The sequence below is a fragment of the Dreissena polymorpha genome, chromosome 16 (assembly GCF_020536995.1).
Source record: "Dreissena polymorpha isolate Duluth1 chromosome 16, UMN_Dpol_1.0, whole genome shotgun sequence".
NCBI lineage: Eukaryota > Metazoa > Mollusca > Bivalvia > Myida > Dreissenidae > Dreissena > Dreissena polymorpha.
Window position 1 is genome coordinate 3,515,508 of NC_068370.1, and position 17,184 is coordinate 3,532,691.

At 36.1% G+C, this 17,184-nt stretch overlaps 1 protein-coding gene across 4 annotated transcripts in view; it reads right to left on the reverse strand.

Annotated features, from left to right (window-relative positions):
• The window catches only part of LOC127861995 (small glutamine-rich tetratricopeptide repeat-containing protein beta-like), a 24,367-nt gene continuing 7,183 nt past the window's right edge, over positions 1 to 17,184 (reverse strand). For 2 of the 4 annotated variants that reach the window (XM_052400834.1, XM_052400833.1), the window contains exons 4-13: positions 15,638 to 15,694; positions 14,571 to 14,652; positions 12,161 to 12,260; positions 10,579 to 10,683; positions 7,945 to 8,083; positions 7,242 to 7,328; positions 6,297 to 6,334; positions 5,567 to 5,635; positions 2,028 to 2,146; positions 1 to 899 (exon numbers count right to left, since the gene is read on the reverse strand). In XM_052400834.1, the coding sequence (XP_052256794.1) occupies positions 886 to 899; positions 2,028 to 2,146; positions 5,567 to 5,635; positions 6,297 to 6,334; positions 7,242 to 7,328; positions 7,945 to 8,083; positions 10,579 to 10,683; positions 12,161 to 12,260; positions 14,571 to 14,652; positions 15,638 to 15,694 (810 nt within the window). In that variant the 3' untranslated portion in view covers positions 1 to 885. Of the gene's footprint in view, positions 900 to 2,016; positions 2,147 to 5,566; positions 5,636 to 6,296; positions 6,335 to 7,241; positions 7,329 to 7,944; positions 8,084 to 10,578; positions 10,684 to 12,160; positions 12,261 to 14,570; positions 14,653 to 15,637; positions 15,695 to 17,184 lie in introns of all 4 variants that reach the window. The other 2 variants (XM_052400835.1, XM_052400836.1) reach the window with 2 other exon arrangements.

The following is a 17,184-nucleotide window of genomic DNA, read 5'->3' on the forward strand; positions in this document are numbered from 1 at the left end:
TTGTGAAATTTATCATTTATTTATAAAATACGATCACAATTCAATTCTTGCTTGATTATTTGACAGATTAAATCCATTCAAGACTAGACAAATGTTTTTTAACCTCTTACAGGATCAATATTTTATTATTGTAAGTAAATTAATTTTAATAGTGTTTACTGAGAAATATTGTAGGTAAATAATGAATCCATGTGTAAAAAATGAGAACACTAACATGTGCACATTAACGATGAAATAATAACTTAACATGTTGTCAATAAAGATGAGAAACAATACACCTACACATCAAATACTTTACCACATTACTAAACTCAACATGAACAAAAACATGACATTTGTAACTAAATTAGTCTATATACATACATGAAGTAATACTATATTACTCGTTATACATATTAGTTGCAATTCAATTTCTGCATTAAAACATACTAAAGACTCAATTTTATTTAATTATATGTTTCTCATTTTCTTATGCAAATCTGTGAAGAAGTGTAAAATTACCAACACATTTTAAACCATGTTTCAATCCAAATTAATTGAAGTTAAAAATTATCTTGGAATAATCAAAATAATAAACTCTTAATTTTCAACATCTAAGTAGTGCACAGTTGTATAATATTAACACTTTTGCTTTCATTCAAGCATGACATTTATTAACCAAAACCTGATCAGTTGTCAAAATACAAGGTATTAACCATCTCATTAGAATGTCAGCTGTCCACACATAATATATAATTTTAATCAAACTAACAATGTAGCATGATTCAAGGTCTTCCAGCTACAAGTTAACAGCATATCAAAGACAGACAACATTGCAGCATGGTTGGTCCGAGCAATCTCCATCCATATCAATATAAACAGTTGTTCTCATTTTTCTTATAGTCGTCATGCCTGGCCATCTGAAACACACAAGGAGGGAAAAAATAATAAGATCTTTAGTCCAGAAGGAAAAATTCACTTAAGTGAAGGAATAGAAAACAGACTAAAACCTGATGTCTAAGAACAACAAGAGCTGTCAGAGGACAGCGCGCTCGACTATTCCGAGTGCTTGACAGTATAACGTAAGTCATCATGGGGAAATTTTTCAAATTATTCAATAAGGTCAAGATAATAGTTCAGGTATATTTCCTATTGAACATTTGTAAAGACATAAAACAAACTAATAACATTTTATTTCAAGTTTGATAGCAATAGCTTGGGTGGGAAGTTTGGACGGTCCTTCAAAAATAAAGTAAGTTATTATTTTATTTTTTTTGTAACCATGTTTTAAAGAAAAAAAATATTCGTTTTGGGTTGGGTAGGGGGGGGGGTTGAGAGAGGGGTATAATGTGGGGTGTGGTCATTTATTAGACGATATTTCAAAAATAAAAAAAAGGAAAAAATAAATATATATTTTTTTTTGGGGGGGGGGGGTAGCAGGGATTCTGGGTTGGGGCGTGGTGTATTGTTTGGATGGAATCATTAATAAAGAAGTTATGGCAATGTAACTAAAGAAATATGCATATTATAAGTTAAAAAAAGGGCCATAATTCCTACAAAATGCTTGATACAGTTGTCTGCTCTTGTTTATAGATTGGGGTCATGTTGGTAAAGAAGTTTGCCAAATATGAAAGCAATATGTCAAGGGACCATGAAAATATTTGAGGTGGTACGCAAACTTTAACATAGATTTATCAATAATATGCATATTGTAAGTGAAAAAAGGGCCATAATTCTTACAAAATGCTTGATACAGTTGTCTGCTATTGTTTATAGATTAGGGTCATGTTGGCAAAGAAGTATGCAAAATATTAAAGCAATATGTCAAGGGACAATTAAAACATTTGCGGTGGTACGCAAACTTTAACATTTGCACGCTAACGGGAACGGGAACCCTAACGCCGACCTGAGTAAGATAGATCCACTATAAATATTTCATAATATATAATGCAGCAATTAAACATGGGTTTGGTATTAATCAACTTTTGAATAACTATCAAAAGAGATAAATGCTTCTGCAAGAAGCAAGATACCCACCGGCTACCTACCGGATGCAGGTGGTTGGTCCCCATCCCCTGGAGGATTGGGTGGTCGGCCCATCTGCTCTCGTAGCTGGTTGACCAGCTCTGGGTTCTGTGCCTGCATCTGCTGAGCCATCTGCTGACCCCTGAGTGAGAGATATCATGTGTGTGGCCTTATGTTATTATTTTTGAAACGTGGACATTTCTACATACATCAGTCAGAGACATGGGATTTATAAACAAGAGCACCGCATAAAGGGTGCCACACTCGGCTGCGGAAGCTTGTCAGAATTATTTTTTTTAGAGGTCACAGTGATCTTGACCTTTGACCTAGTGACCCAGCAAGAGATGTGTTTGTCAGAAACACAATACCCCCTACTGCGCCGCATTGCAATAACATTTCTATTTATCATTTTGCAGGTATAGAAATCATCTCCCTTTAAAGTTTATTTCTTCCCTTGAATTTTGTCCAATCCAACCGGGGGTGGGTGGGGGGGGGGGGGGTGGGGATGGTCTCACAGTCAATTATGACAATGTCAGACATCACTGACAACCAAGGCCTGTGGTTTAAAAGAGATCGTAGCCAGAGTTGATCATGTATCTATGGACATAAGTCCACAGGTATGTAATCAACACCAAAGAAATTATAATTATATCATAAAAAAAAAACTTTAACAAATCAATCATTTGACCTTTTACCACAATGTGTTTGTCAGAAACACAATGCGGCCTCCTGCGCGGCTTTGATTTATTTGACAAGGGACAAAATTGTCACAAAACCAGGTTTTCAGTTGAAAAAAATCTGATAAAGGAAGACAATTCAAAATGTGTATTGTAAACCTCCTTGTGTAAAATTGACCTTGATTTCAATTAGAAAACAAGGGCTGTTGTAAAACATGCATTCCCCCCATATGGGCTGTCAGTTGTAGTGGAATCCATTGTGTGAATACGTTTTTTGTCACTGCAACCTTGACCTTTGACCTAGTGACCTGAAAATCAATAGGGGTCATCTGCCAGTCATAATCAATGTACCTATGAAGTTTCATGATCCTAGGCATAGTCATTCTTTAGTTATCATCCGGAAACCATTTTACTGTTTCAAGTCACTGTGACCTTGACCTTTGACCTAGTGACCTGAAAATTGATACGGGTCATCTGCCAGTCATGATCAATCTACCAATGAAGTTTCATGATCCTTGACATAAGCATTCTTGAAATATCATCCGAAAACCATTTACTGTTTCGAGTCACTGTGACCTTGGCCTTTGACCTAGTGACCTGAAAATCGATAGGGGTCATCTGCCAGTCATGATCAATGAACCTATGTAGTTTCATGATCCCAGGTGTAAGCATTCTTGAGTTATCATCAGGAAACCATTTTACTGTTTCGAGTCACTGTGACCTTGACCTTTGACCCAGTGACCTGAAAATCATATGGGGTCATCTGCCAGTCATGATCAATGTACCTATGAAGTTTCATGATTCTAGGCCTAAGCGTTCTTGAGTTATCATCCGGAAACCATTTTACTGTTTCAAGTCACTGTGACCTTGACCTTTGACCTAGTGACCTGAAAATCAAAAGGGATCATATGCCAGTCATGATTAATGTACCTATGAAGTTTCATGATCCTAGGCCTGAACTTTCTTGAGTTATAATCCGGAAACCATTTGGTGGACCGACTGAAGGACCGACCGATGGACCGACCAACATGTGCAAAACAATATACCCCCTCTTCTTCGAAGGGGGGGGGGGGATAAAAAAGTCTGATAGAAACAACTCAAAATCAAAATGTGCATTGTTACTGATTGTTCATAGTAACATAGTTGTTTCAAAATCAATCTATTTTTAGTTGTGACGACCTTGACCTTGGAGATATTGACATAATTCTTTCGCGTGACACACCGTCCAATAATGGTGAACAAATTTGCCAAATGATTTTAAAATGTCACAATGAATAATAGAAATGGCCCAAACAAGCTCATTTATGGCCATTTTTGACCTTCAAACTCAAATTGTGACCTTGACCTTGGAGATATCGACTTGATTCTTTCACACGACATACTGTCTAATAATGGTGAACAAATGTGCCAAATGATTTTAAAATCTCACAATAAATCACGAAGTAATGGCCCAGACAAGCTCATTTATGGCCATTTTTGACCTTCAAACTCAAATTGTGACCTTGACCTAGGAGATATCGACGTTATTCTTTTGCTTGACACACCGTCTAATGATGGTGAACAAATGTGCCAAATTATTATAAAATCTGACAATGAACGGCAAAGTTATGGCCCAGACAAGCTCATTTATGGCCATTTTTGACCTTCAAACTCCAATTGTGACCTTGACCTTGGAGATATCGACGTAATTCTTTCGCGTGAAACACCGTCTAATGATGGTGAACAAATGTGCCAAATGATTTTAAAATCTGACAATGAAAGACAGAGTTATGGTCCGAACAAGCGTGTTTCGCCTGCCTGCCAGCCAGCCAGCCCGCCCGCCTGCCGACATTCGCCAATCTAATAACCAGTTGTTTTTTTTTCGAAAAACCTGGTTAAAAATATATACGTGGGCAGGTCAGATAACTATGTCCATTTAAAGCTTATTACTTCTCTTGACTTTGTTTTTTTTACCCTACACCTTGAAGGATGATGTTCACCTTGAAATTATACCACTCAAAATGTGCAGCTCCATGAGATACACATGCATGCCAAATATCAAGGTGCTATCTTCAATACTTAAAAAGTTATGGCCAATGCTAAGGTTTTATCACGACGCCTTTGGCGGACGGCGGAAGACGAGCTGGCAATGACAATAGCTCGGGTTTTCTCCGAAAACAGCCTTGCTAAAAGTTGCCAATAAAATATTAAATAATTGGCCTTCCCTACACTGGCCTCACCTTACTTCATATGAAAATACATAATTAATTCGGGCCTACTGGTTGGAACCTTGGGTAAATGAAAAACAGCTTCATCAAAAACACATTTTATTTGTGGTTAAAACAGAATGGTTTGGAGGACTAACAAGTCAAATGAATACCATTAAAACCTCATTGTAAAGACATGTTTAAAGGAGTATTATAAAATTAAATATAAGTCCACTTCTTATTTAAGCATCCCATCCCCAATAGTAGTAACTGAAAGCCATCCACTGCATAGCAAAAAAAAACAATGCAGTGAATATAATAATGCTGCCCCAAAAATTGTTTGGATACCATAAATCCTATCCTGTAAGGATCATAAACTGATTTTTGTAACTTTTGCAAAGATGCAGTTTCCCAAGTTTATCTAATTCTCATAATTTGCCAGTACAAATATTAGATTGCTCCACACATTTAGTTTATCTTTCATATAATGCTAAATCTGTGACAATCTTACTCAGATAATATTTGTTTTTTCAACACAAAAAAGTATAGCAGATACTGAGGTAGAGAAGCAATTGCCCATTCTTGTCAGGAGCTACGCCGGCCCCATATGGAATAAGACCAGGCTGTTTGATAGACAGCTAAACACAGAATATCCCTAATGTTTAGAAATCTAGCAACACACATCTTGGCTCTACTTACATCTGCAGTATGGAGTTGAAATCACCGCCCTGGCCTCCTTGACTCATGCCCTGCATCATGTTGGCCATCCTATTGAAAGTACAACGAGATGCTAGGAGTTCAATAAAAAATCTCAGTATTTGAAATGTGTTAAGCCACCAAGTACTTGATCTTCCCATGAATCATTTTCCAAAATCTTGTGAGTCTAACTAGCTTAGACAGAGACAACCTCAAGCAATGTTTAGTTTAAACCTATTTATTTCGGTCAATTATTATAATTATTATAATTATCAAGGCAATTTGTTTAGGCTGATGCATGATGCAAAAAGATCTCAAAAGGTTCAAATTCGTTTCATTTGTTAGATATTTTAAAACTCTTCATTAGTCGTTTTAATACTGTTTAGATATGGCTATGAAGTAACATCTCTCTATCAATTATATCAAATTAATTTTGATTTACATGACACAAAATGCAAAAAAATGTTAAATTTTGTTAAAACAAGGTTGGTTACTCTGGCAATCTCTGACAACTCTGCACGGAACTATCCAGGCATACAAGCTTAACATGCTGATCAAAATGCTAAAAAAGGTTTCTTCTCTGTTAGTACTTTTTGAGTTACAGTTGAAACAAATCACATGGACAAATCAATATGCTCCTTCCTTAATAACTGGAATAGGGAGCACACAAAACGATTATCAAAGCTGTGTAATGAAGACAAATATAATTCATCATAATGTAATAAAGTCTTACATATTCTGCATTTCTGGGTTTGACATCATTTGCTGGGCCTAAAAAAGAACAAAAAATAATCTTAAAACAAATTTAATGCAAACTATTTTGTGCATGAATTAGCAAATCATAAACAAGCAGCATTCACAGTGCTTGCAAATATTAAAAGATTATAAAATTATAATTAATTTTAAATAAATGCAGATACGGCATCAAAATACTCATATAAAAGCAATCAGAAATTATTCATAAGTTAACATGGTAAGAAAAGTTATAAATGAGTCACTTCATGCAAAAAAAGGTCTTATGCCTGCCATAAGCGTCCAGGGTAGCGTCTGACCCGTCTCGGCATTGGTCTGGTCAGAAGCTACGCTGTACGCTATAGACTTAGTCACGACACATTTCTTGGTCTCATTAATGGTAAGGGTAACTCTTGACCAGATTGCAAAGATGCACAGGATGGGCTGGATTGGCTGGAGCTACTCTGGTCCCAAATGGTAAAAGACTCTATTTTCGCATTACAGCATCATATAATAAACACATAATTTCATACAGCACTTCATCCAAGGTTTTCTCCGATGTCAAGAGCCAGTGAAATAACTTAGGACACATAATAAGAGTGCCTCTTATTAATAAATCACTTTGTTAAGTGTTGGGTATTTTATTTGATCCACTTTATTATTTGAATCACTAGTCACCCCTGAACAATCTGAAGCTGTTGTATGTATTTGATATTCATTTGATTTCTTTTTTTCATATTATCAATTTCATATAGAAACAGTCTAACCAACCAATCAAAAGTGCTTTATCTAATATTGCCACTGGTTTGAGGCACAGATACAATCTCATCTAGGAACAGTTGAATTCATGCAAGAACTGTTCATTGTTTACCGGTAATTTACTCATTTACATGCATTTTTAACGGTTTTCTTTGTAACATAGCAAGGTTGATAACTGTTTACTGACCATCTGCATCATAGCTGGGTTGTTGAGCAGTGCCCCAATCCCTGGCATTCCAGGCATGCCTCCACCTAGACCCATACCAAAACCAGCCTGCAATAGACAGAACAGTGATAGCTTAAACACAGCTATGCCTAAATATCATAACTAGGTGGTTGAGCAGTGCCCCAATCCCTGGCATTCCAGGCACGTTTAATTAATTGCACAAGTTTTCTTTCATTCAACCCAACTACATGACCGGAATCTGGGCCATGGACGTAAGAGACTTGTTCTGGGAAAACAGGGCTAAGCAAGTGCGTAAAGTGTCATCAAATATTAGCCTGTGTAGTCCAGGCTAATCATGGATGATACTTGCTGTATTTAGGGCAATTTTCATTTAAAGAAAGTCTTTTCTTAGGGGAAAATCTAGTATAGGAAGAAAAGTGTTGTCCCTAATAAGTCTGTGGGATGACACTTTACGCACATGCATTAACCCTTTGCATGCTGGGAAATTTGTCGTCTGCTAAAATGTTGTCTTCTGACTTTCTAAAATTAGCATTTTCTTTGATTTTTTTCAAAGAATACTATCAGAATAGCAAACAGTTTGGATCCTGATGAGACACCACTTTTTGTGGTGTCTCATCTGGATCCAAACTGTTTGCAAAAGCCTTCAAAAATTCGGTTTCAGCACTGAAAGAGTTAAGCCCATGTATTTATACTGGACCCTCACATTAGCAGCGGACTCCTGCAGCTTCTGTTCGGCTATCTCAAGGTTGTTCTGGTAGCTCTGGTTGTCAGGGTCCAACTCCAGGGCCTTCCTGTAGCACTCAAAGGCACTCTCATGGTCCTCCAGGGCTGTGTACGCTATCCTGTACACATAACACAGACAATAAGGCACCCTGTACATGTACAACAGGCAATCAGCTGTGATATACTGCACTTAAGGTAGCGCACCTCTAATGATTTCCCGCGATTTATTTTACGATCATTGCCGATCTTCAATGATCGGTTATTTCCAAGAGATGCATTTTATTTTTTTCAAACTTCGAATTTTAATATGTGTTTACCTAATTCATTTAGAATACATTATTTTCACTATAAGTATTGACTTTAATCCAATTATCATCTGAAAAATACGATTTCGCGATTTCTTCAAAGATCGACGAGCCTTTTTACCTGTTTACTTATGGATATTTAATTTAAGGTTGCACTGATGTGAAGTTGTCGTGGCCGAGTGGTTTAGGCAATGGACTAGAAATCTTTTGGGATCTTCCCGCGCAAGTTCTAATCCTGCCAACATTACATACTTTTTGCTAAGCATTTTATTTCTTTTCTAACGTAATTTCATTTAATATAGCATATAAGCTTTGTTTATTGTTAAATATGTTGAAAATTGTATGCACATCCTTCAATTTTTAAAATTAAAACATTATTATGGCTAAATTGGGTAATTTACTGCTGAAAATACGAATGATGCATGTTGCATTTTTATTTTTATTTCAAAAAGTAAACGGTAAATCTGTCTATTTCTTGGTATTTTTGCTGTATATAGTGTTTCTATAAAAAATTAGTTTAAAATATACCTTAAATGATACTATTTTGAATTTTATGACACTTGTTTTTAACCGACCAAATTTTTACTTGGCTGAAATCACTAACATTTCATGGCGCTATTCCAAAGATAAAAATTTGTAAAAAATAAATGTCTGTAAAATAATACTTATTTCATCTTGTTTAAATGTTAAACACCTTTACTGTATCTGTACACACCAACTGCATGCCCATATTTGGAAATTTGAATGAATTATGGAACTTTTATATACCCCAGGGGTGAAAAATATACTGGACAAAAGCCGAGCGTGAGGGTGGTTTTGAAAAAATCTGTCTATTTTTTTTAAAGCATGGAAAGCCTACCTACAAATTTGCATGTAGTTCAGTGAAATGATGCTGATTAGGAAAACAATTAATTAAATTATATTTGGAGATGTGCCCATTAGGGGTGCGCTACCTTAAACACACAAGCAAATTCGCTGAGTTGATATCCCCGCCATTATACTTCTGGACACAAAAGTTTTCCGGATGGATGGACAACGCCAAAGTGCATCATCCTCTTATCCATATATATACTCATACCAAGTTTCAATGAAATCCGTCAAAGCACTTCCAAGATATGGCTCCAGACTTACAAAAAAGCTTTTTTTTCAAGATACAAAGGGCCATAACTCCGTTATAATCCGATGGTGTACAATGCCATTTGGCATGCATCATTCTCTTATCCATATACTGGTATATACTCATACCAAGTTTCAATGAAATCAGCCAAAGCACTTCCAAGATATGGCGCCGGACACAAAAGTGCCGGACAGAAAGACGGACGGAAAGACGGACAGACGGATGGACGTGCAATGCCAAAACAATATCCCTCCGCCTATGGCGGGGGATAATAGCTATCATCAATCATGCTAATCTGTAATCTTTCCACAGACAAAAGAAGTCCCACAATACCGTACAGGTTCAACCGGAAATCATCAGCAAGGCCTCATTGTGCAGGTACAACAGGTGATAATCACAAAAAAGGGTCATAATTCTGCAGGTCTGAGTTATGGGCCTTTGTCAGTGAACTCACACACTGACTCATAACACATGCGTGACGTTGTATTTGAATACATGTAGAAGAAACAGTGATATGGAGACGTTGCACACAAACCTGAATAATTGTGTTATTCAGATGACAACATTATTATATGGACATAAAGTGAGTAGTATAGAATAAGGCTACTTGACGAATAGTCAAGCTTAAATGGACCATCTGTATACATGTACACACAATATATTTATTCAAATGACTTTCTACTATGTAAATAATACCTCAATAACTCACTTATTTCCTGCTAATATACAATGTAGCTATCTCCAGGGCTTGAGCTACATGTTCATTACTTTTTTAATTGAATGTGTCCTGAAGGCTTATTGCATTGCAAAAGTAAATTATCACTCACATTTAGGTTATTTAAAATATTAAATAGCTGTAAAGTAATTAGTAAATGTTATTTTGAAAATGGTTAAATTTTGTGTCATGAAGTTTGCATTTGGTAACTGCCCATAGATTAACTTGAACATTCTACAATTTAACTACACTCAAAAGAAAGTTATTTTCATTAAAAAGCACACACACACACATTTGTAAATATTTAATATTTAAACAAAACATATGGCTTATACCTTAGCTTTGTTACTGTGTTACTCAATGGTAACCAATATGCAAATTATATGACATTAGTTTGTAACAAAATTTCAGTACGATTTCAAAGAACAAATTAGTGCCCTATTTTTACATCATCTCTACACTTTACGGTATACCTACCCCATCCTTCCATATGCTTTACTATATAGTGGGTCAATAGTGAGGGCCCTCTGGCAGTCTTCTATTGCACTCTTATGCTTGCTGATTTTACTATAGGCAGCAGCTCTGAAAATAAATTACTTTTCTTCAAATGCAGTACACAGAATATTTTGCAAAACCATATTTAATGAGAAACATGAATCCAAGCCTCATATTGTTTTATGTGCTTACCAGTAATTCAGCAATATCAAAAACAATTACAGTTTCTGGATTTTTGTACCAATTTTGTAAAACTAATTATAACCATATTACCATGAATTTTTTGTAAAATCTTATGAAAGGATTTTTGGGACTGTTTGCTTGGAAGAACCGTTACTGAGTGTCAAGGAATACTGCAGAAAAGCGTCTCCTTACAATAGAGGTTTAGACAAGAGCTGTCACCATAGGATAACATATGCCCCATATAAACACTCTGATATAAGTTATAGCATTTTTCAAAACCTAAACGCAGATTTTGAAACCTAAACCTAAACCCTTAGTTCAAGGTCAATATCACAGGAGTCAACATTTGTGTGCGTATGGAAAGGCCTTGTCCATATACACATGCATACCAAATATGAAGGTTATTTCTCAAGGGACATAGAAGTTATGAGCATTTTTCAAAACCCAAATGCAGATTTTGAAACCTAAATGTGGACCCTAAGTTCAAGGTCAAGGTCACAGGGGCCAAAATTTTTGTGTGTATGGGAAGGCCTTGTCCATATACACATGCATAATAAATATGAAGGTTATATCTCAAGGGACATAGAAGTTATGAGCATTTTTCGAAACCAAAACGCAGATTTGAAACCTAAACGCGGACCCTAAGTTCAAGGTCAAGGTCACAGGGGTAAATTTGTTTAAGTGTATGGGAAGGCCTTGTCCATATACACATGCATACCAAATATGAAGGTTCTATCTCAAGGGACATAGAAGTTATGAGCATATTTAGAAACATAAACGAAAAGTGTGATGGAAGGACAGGAGGACAGATGGACGGTCCGATCATTATATGCCCTCCTTCAGGGGTCATAACAAAACATGAAACCGTCAGAGACGGGTGATGCTCCTCAAAGGTTTTTTTTGTCACAATATTGCACTATATATTAAGATAAAAGGAAACGTCTTGAGGGCACAGTAGTTGGGGGGACAAGAATATCTTTATATAAAATTTCAAAGGGCCATAACTCTGTGAAAAATCATCCGACCAGAACCCACTAATAATATGCACATCTCCTCTTGGTAGTGAAGCTTCCCATAAAGTTTCATTGAATTCCGGTCATTAGTTGCTGAGAAATAGCCCGGACAAGAATTGCACTATATGTACAGTTAATGGAAAATTTTAAAGGGCAATAACGCACGGACGGACACACAGACACCAGGAAAGGACGAACGGACGGACACACAGACACCAGGAAAGGACGGACGGACGGACAGACGAAGCGGCGACTATATGCTCCCCCCAAAATTTTTTGGGGGAGCATAGAAATTATAATGGAATATATAAAGCACATTTTATCTAGAACGGATGTAACTAAATTTTTCCAAATACATCAGCACCTACCTATTACAATAATATACTGCATTTTTGTTGTCCAATTTCAATGCCTGTGAATAGGACTCAATGGCATCTGAAAACTTTTCTGACTTCATAAAATCGTTCCCTGAAAGAAGATACTAAGAAATAGAAACTTATTTCAATAATAAAGGTAAACAAGAGCTGTCAGAGGACAGCGCGCTCGACTATTTGAGTGCTTGACAGTATAACGTAAGCCATCATGGGGAAATTGATCATATTCAATAATTTATAAGACGATCTTTCAACAACAAAAAAGTGAAACAAAAATTATAATTTTTTTTTTTTTGGGGGGGGGGGGGGTAGGGGAGGGGTGAGAGGGGGGTATAATGTGGGATGTGGTCATTTACAAGATGATCTTTCAAAAATAAACTAAAAACGAAAAAAAAATATGGGGGGGGGGAGGTGGGGGGGCAGGGATTCTGGGTTGGGGCGTGGAGTTTTGTTTGGGTGGAATCCATTGTGGTATTCAGGTAAGTGTTGTTTTGTCAAAGTTTTAATAAAATCTGATCATTAATAAAAAGTTATGGCAATTAAAGCAAAATGTTCAATTATCTAAGTATTAAAGGGGCCATAATTCTGTCAAAATGCTTGATACAGTTATCTGCTCTTGTTTATAGGTTGGGTCATGTTGGTAAACAAGACGAAGTATGCAAAATATGAAAGCAATATGTCAAGGAACACAGGAAATATTTGGGGTAGTACGCAAACTTTAACATAGATTTATCAATAATTTGCATATACTAAGTATAAAAGGGGCAATAATTCTGTCAAAATTCTTGCTACAGTTGTCTGCTCTTGTTTATAGGTGGGGGTCATGATGGTAAACAAGTATGCAAAATATGAAAGCAATATGTCAAGGGAAATATTTGGGGTAGTACGAAAACTTTAACATTTGCACGGAAACGGAAACACCGGGGTGAGTAGGATAGCTCCACTATATATATTTCATATACACTTCAACACCGTTATTTCCAACACCGATAATCCAAAGTAACCGTTATTTCGAAGTATTTTTCGGGTTCCGATTTTGGTTCTTCTTTGTTTAATGTAAAATTTCATTGTTAATCCGAACTTCATTAAACCGAAGAAATCGTTAATGCCCAGTGATTCTGTAGGTCCATACACTATAATTCACACCTAATTATTAATCTTTAATCCGAAGTCAAAACTGCAAAATACTTTGCGTAATTTCACACCTTTGTCGTGGCGCGTCAAAAGCCGATAATTATACCTTTGTCGCCTGCGCGAACGCTGGTGTTCAAAGAGACATCGCATATTATTTCAAACAAATGTTAATTCATTTCCGAAAATGTATTCATATGTATGCATGTCTGATAATTTGTGATATTCGTTATATTATATATGTTCTGTAATTAGAGAAAAATAAAAACAAAAAAAAGAATCGTTTTATTCCTCCGTTTGTTACAAGTAGAAATCTATTGCTATCTGACTTGTTTACGTTTTTAAGTAAGCGTGTAACCAAACCATGCGAACTCCACAACGTTTTATTTTTACAGAATACAAAAGGCTTCTGTCAAATGTTTATTTCGAATTATCGTTAATCCGAAATTTTTTTTAACGGTCTGACGACTTCGAAATAACGGTGTTGAAGTGTATAATAGTCGTCGAGCTAAAAAGAGTTTATGTGTCAACAAATATCACCTTACATTTATGTCTGCAAAAATATAAAGGTTTAATATAATAATAATGGAACAAAATATTTATTGTTTACTTCATCGCCAGACGTAATATAAAACAGCTATTTGTTACACTCTTACATTTGTAAATAGATAACAAACATCCTCAATTAGCACATGAACATTATCAATTATCAGATGAACATTATCAATTATCACAATCGGACATTTTTTTTAATGCATATTTGTGGCAAGTTATTAAACAAGAGCACCGCATAACAAATGCCACACTCGGCTACGGGTGCAATTTTGAATACATGAAAGCTTGTCAGATTTAAAAAATAATAATTAAAGGTCACAGTGACCTTGACCTTTGACCAAGTGACACAAAAATGGGTGTGTCGTGTAAAAGTCATCAAGGTGCATGTACATATGAAGCATCAAAGTTGTAGGTGGAAGCACTTTGATTGTAGAGCCAATCTTCAAAACCTTAACAAAATGTTCAGGTTTTAGCACGACGCGGACAGCGAACGACACAACGAGCTGGCTATGACAATATCGCGGTGTTTTTCCGAAAACGCCGAGCTAAAAATTGACTGATAAATTATGGGGTTAGAGTATCCACCAGAATTAAGCACAAACAGACTGACAAGGCATTGGCTTCATGCCACCAAATAATTATACATCAATTATAAAGTGGTTTAGTGAAAGAAAGGTAACGTAAAAATACACAAAACTGAAATTTTGTAATTGCATACCTTTGTTTTTAAGAATTTCTGCCTCTTCTTTCTCTTCAGGTGTTGCTTCATGTAGAGATAGCTCAGTGAAATCTGCATCAGCCTTAAACCACATGCATACTCCAGCTTAGGTGTGTAGACATTGGTTTCTACCAACAATGGTTAGAACTTCCTACACTAATATTTATCAGAACAAACGGAACGAATGTTTGGACTGTGAAAATACCAGAGGAATTAATGTTTGTCTGCATAAAAAATGGGTATGAATGTAGGAAGGGAGGTCAATGGTTTGCCAGTTTATCCTCACTGCATTATAAACTAGAAATGGCGCAGCAGAGGCCAATGTGTATCCCCACGCCCCATGTTGTTAGTAAAATGAGTGAAAATCTCTGACCCGGCCCCACCCCAAACCCAATAACTTGTGCTAATAGTGTAGGTGGAGATAGTGGCCAGGCCTCGACACTAACAGTGTCCCGGGAACCCGAGACCCGCAAATTTTGGTGAGTGACACCAGTTTTTCGCAGGATTTTCTCTAATTTGAATAGGCAGGGTTCCCTGTGGACACCAATCTATAGAAGTAAGCATCAAGCCCTAGTGGCCAGGATGGACGGACATACAGACGGCATACATGTAGATAACCACATAATCCCCACACTTTTCGAAAAGCGCGGGGATAATAACATACTCACTATAATATATTAAAATCAGATAATTAATTTGCATTTGTATTGCGCTAAAATTCAGTTTCTTTTTTTTATCATATTCAGACACCAATGCCATACTTTGAAGTGTTGATATACATAAATAATTTATAACATCTTTATAATATTTCTTCAGATTCAATCCCGAGACTTAAAATTTCAGACTAAAATGAGAATAAAATCAAAGCGCTGAAGGCACTGAAGTTGTTCGCTGTTGTCATCCTTGATTAGCTTGTGCGCATTGCACAGGCTAATCAGTGTGCACAGGCTAATCTTATTTGACATGCATAAAGCCCCGTTTTCCCTGAAAGCAGCCAATACGTACAGATTTCAATGATAAACACTAGACTAGCCAATGTCGTCTTACAAGCTGGTAAATACACTCACTGCAGTAGTAGATGCAGACACTCCAAAGCATTCGTCGTCTGCAGTGCAGACAGGCAGCTGCAATCATTCCTAGCATAGTGAGTTACGGTTCTAAGCGTAGCTAAGGCTTCTAAGCACATACTGATTTGCAAAACATGCTCTGTAAATTTAGTTGTGAGCGTGCTAATAAAACAAGAGCACCGCATAACAGGTGCCACTCTCGGCTACGGGTGCAGTTTTGAATAAATGGAAGCTTGTCAGAATTTTTTTTATTTTTTATTTAGAGGTCACAGTGACCTTGACCTTTGACTTAAGTGACCACAAAATGGGTGTGGCATGTAGAACTTATCAAGGTGCATCTACATATGAAGTTTCAAAGTTGTAGGTGGAGCACTTTGATTTTAGAGCCAATGTTAAAGTAACATTACTATTCAAAATCAACGAAAATTTCGTACAATTGTTCGTAAAATAAACTTAACCAATTAAAAATCAGTGTTCCTTATGGCAATTGCCGAAATTTCAACGTCAGATGTGGTCTGGTAAAATAGATGTTTGTAGATACAAAATGCTCGTTTTTATTATTGTTTTGCATATCTATTCATACGACACATGAGCACTAAAATGGTGTTTGTGTGTCGTATGAATAGATATATTTGTGGGAATTAATTGTGGCCACAATAAATAAAAACGAGCATTTTGTATCTACAAAAATCTATGTAATTATACCACATCTAGCGTTGAAATTTTGGCTTTTGCTATAAGGAACACTTAGATTGTTAAGGTGTTAACTTTATTTTACGAAATACTTAACGAAATTTTCGTTGATTTTGAGCGTTACAGAGACTTTAAGGTTTTAGCACGACACGGACGGCGGACGTCAGACGGCGGACGACGAGCTGGCTATGACAATACCTAAGGTTTTCTCCGAAAACACCCAGCTAACCAGGTAATACTTGTAAAATAATGAACATATTAACAACTGCATCTGACAAGTTTAAAATATATGCTGTTTTACATATTTATCAGTAGTGTTGATTGTTACTAATATTTAAATGCATTTGTTCACCATGTTTGTTACTTGAAAGAAACATTATCCGTTAATATTATTACAAGTATATTAAAAAAAAAGCAATTCCGAGAAAAATGTCATTTAAAAATCCTGTGAAATAATTAATAAAAATGGCTGCTCAAGCCATTTGCAGAGATCGGGATATTTTTTCTCTGATGGGATTACTGCCCCATATATGAAAACAACAATGGGCACTTACAAAGTTGAATGGGCTCTTTGCAATTATGAATGGGCATTTCTCAATATTTATTTCGAGTAAAAATTACAGACAATAGGAAAATCAGTGTCAGTAAAATTGTGACCCCATCAAATTTATTTCCAAGTCTGTGACGCAACTATATTGTTTAACATGTTAATTATATTAAACAAATCCGATATTATAGTAGACTAGAGCGTTCACAAGGCAAAATGTTGACGACGCATGACGCACAAAAGACGATCACAAAAGCTCACCATGAGCACGTTGTGCTCAGGTGAGCTAATAAAAACAAGGGACAAA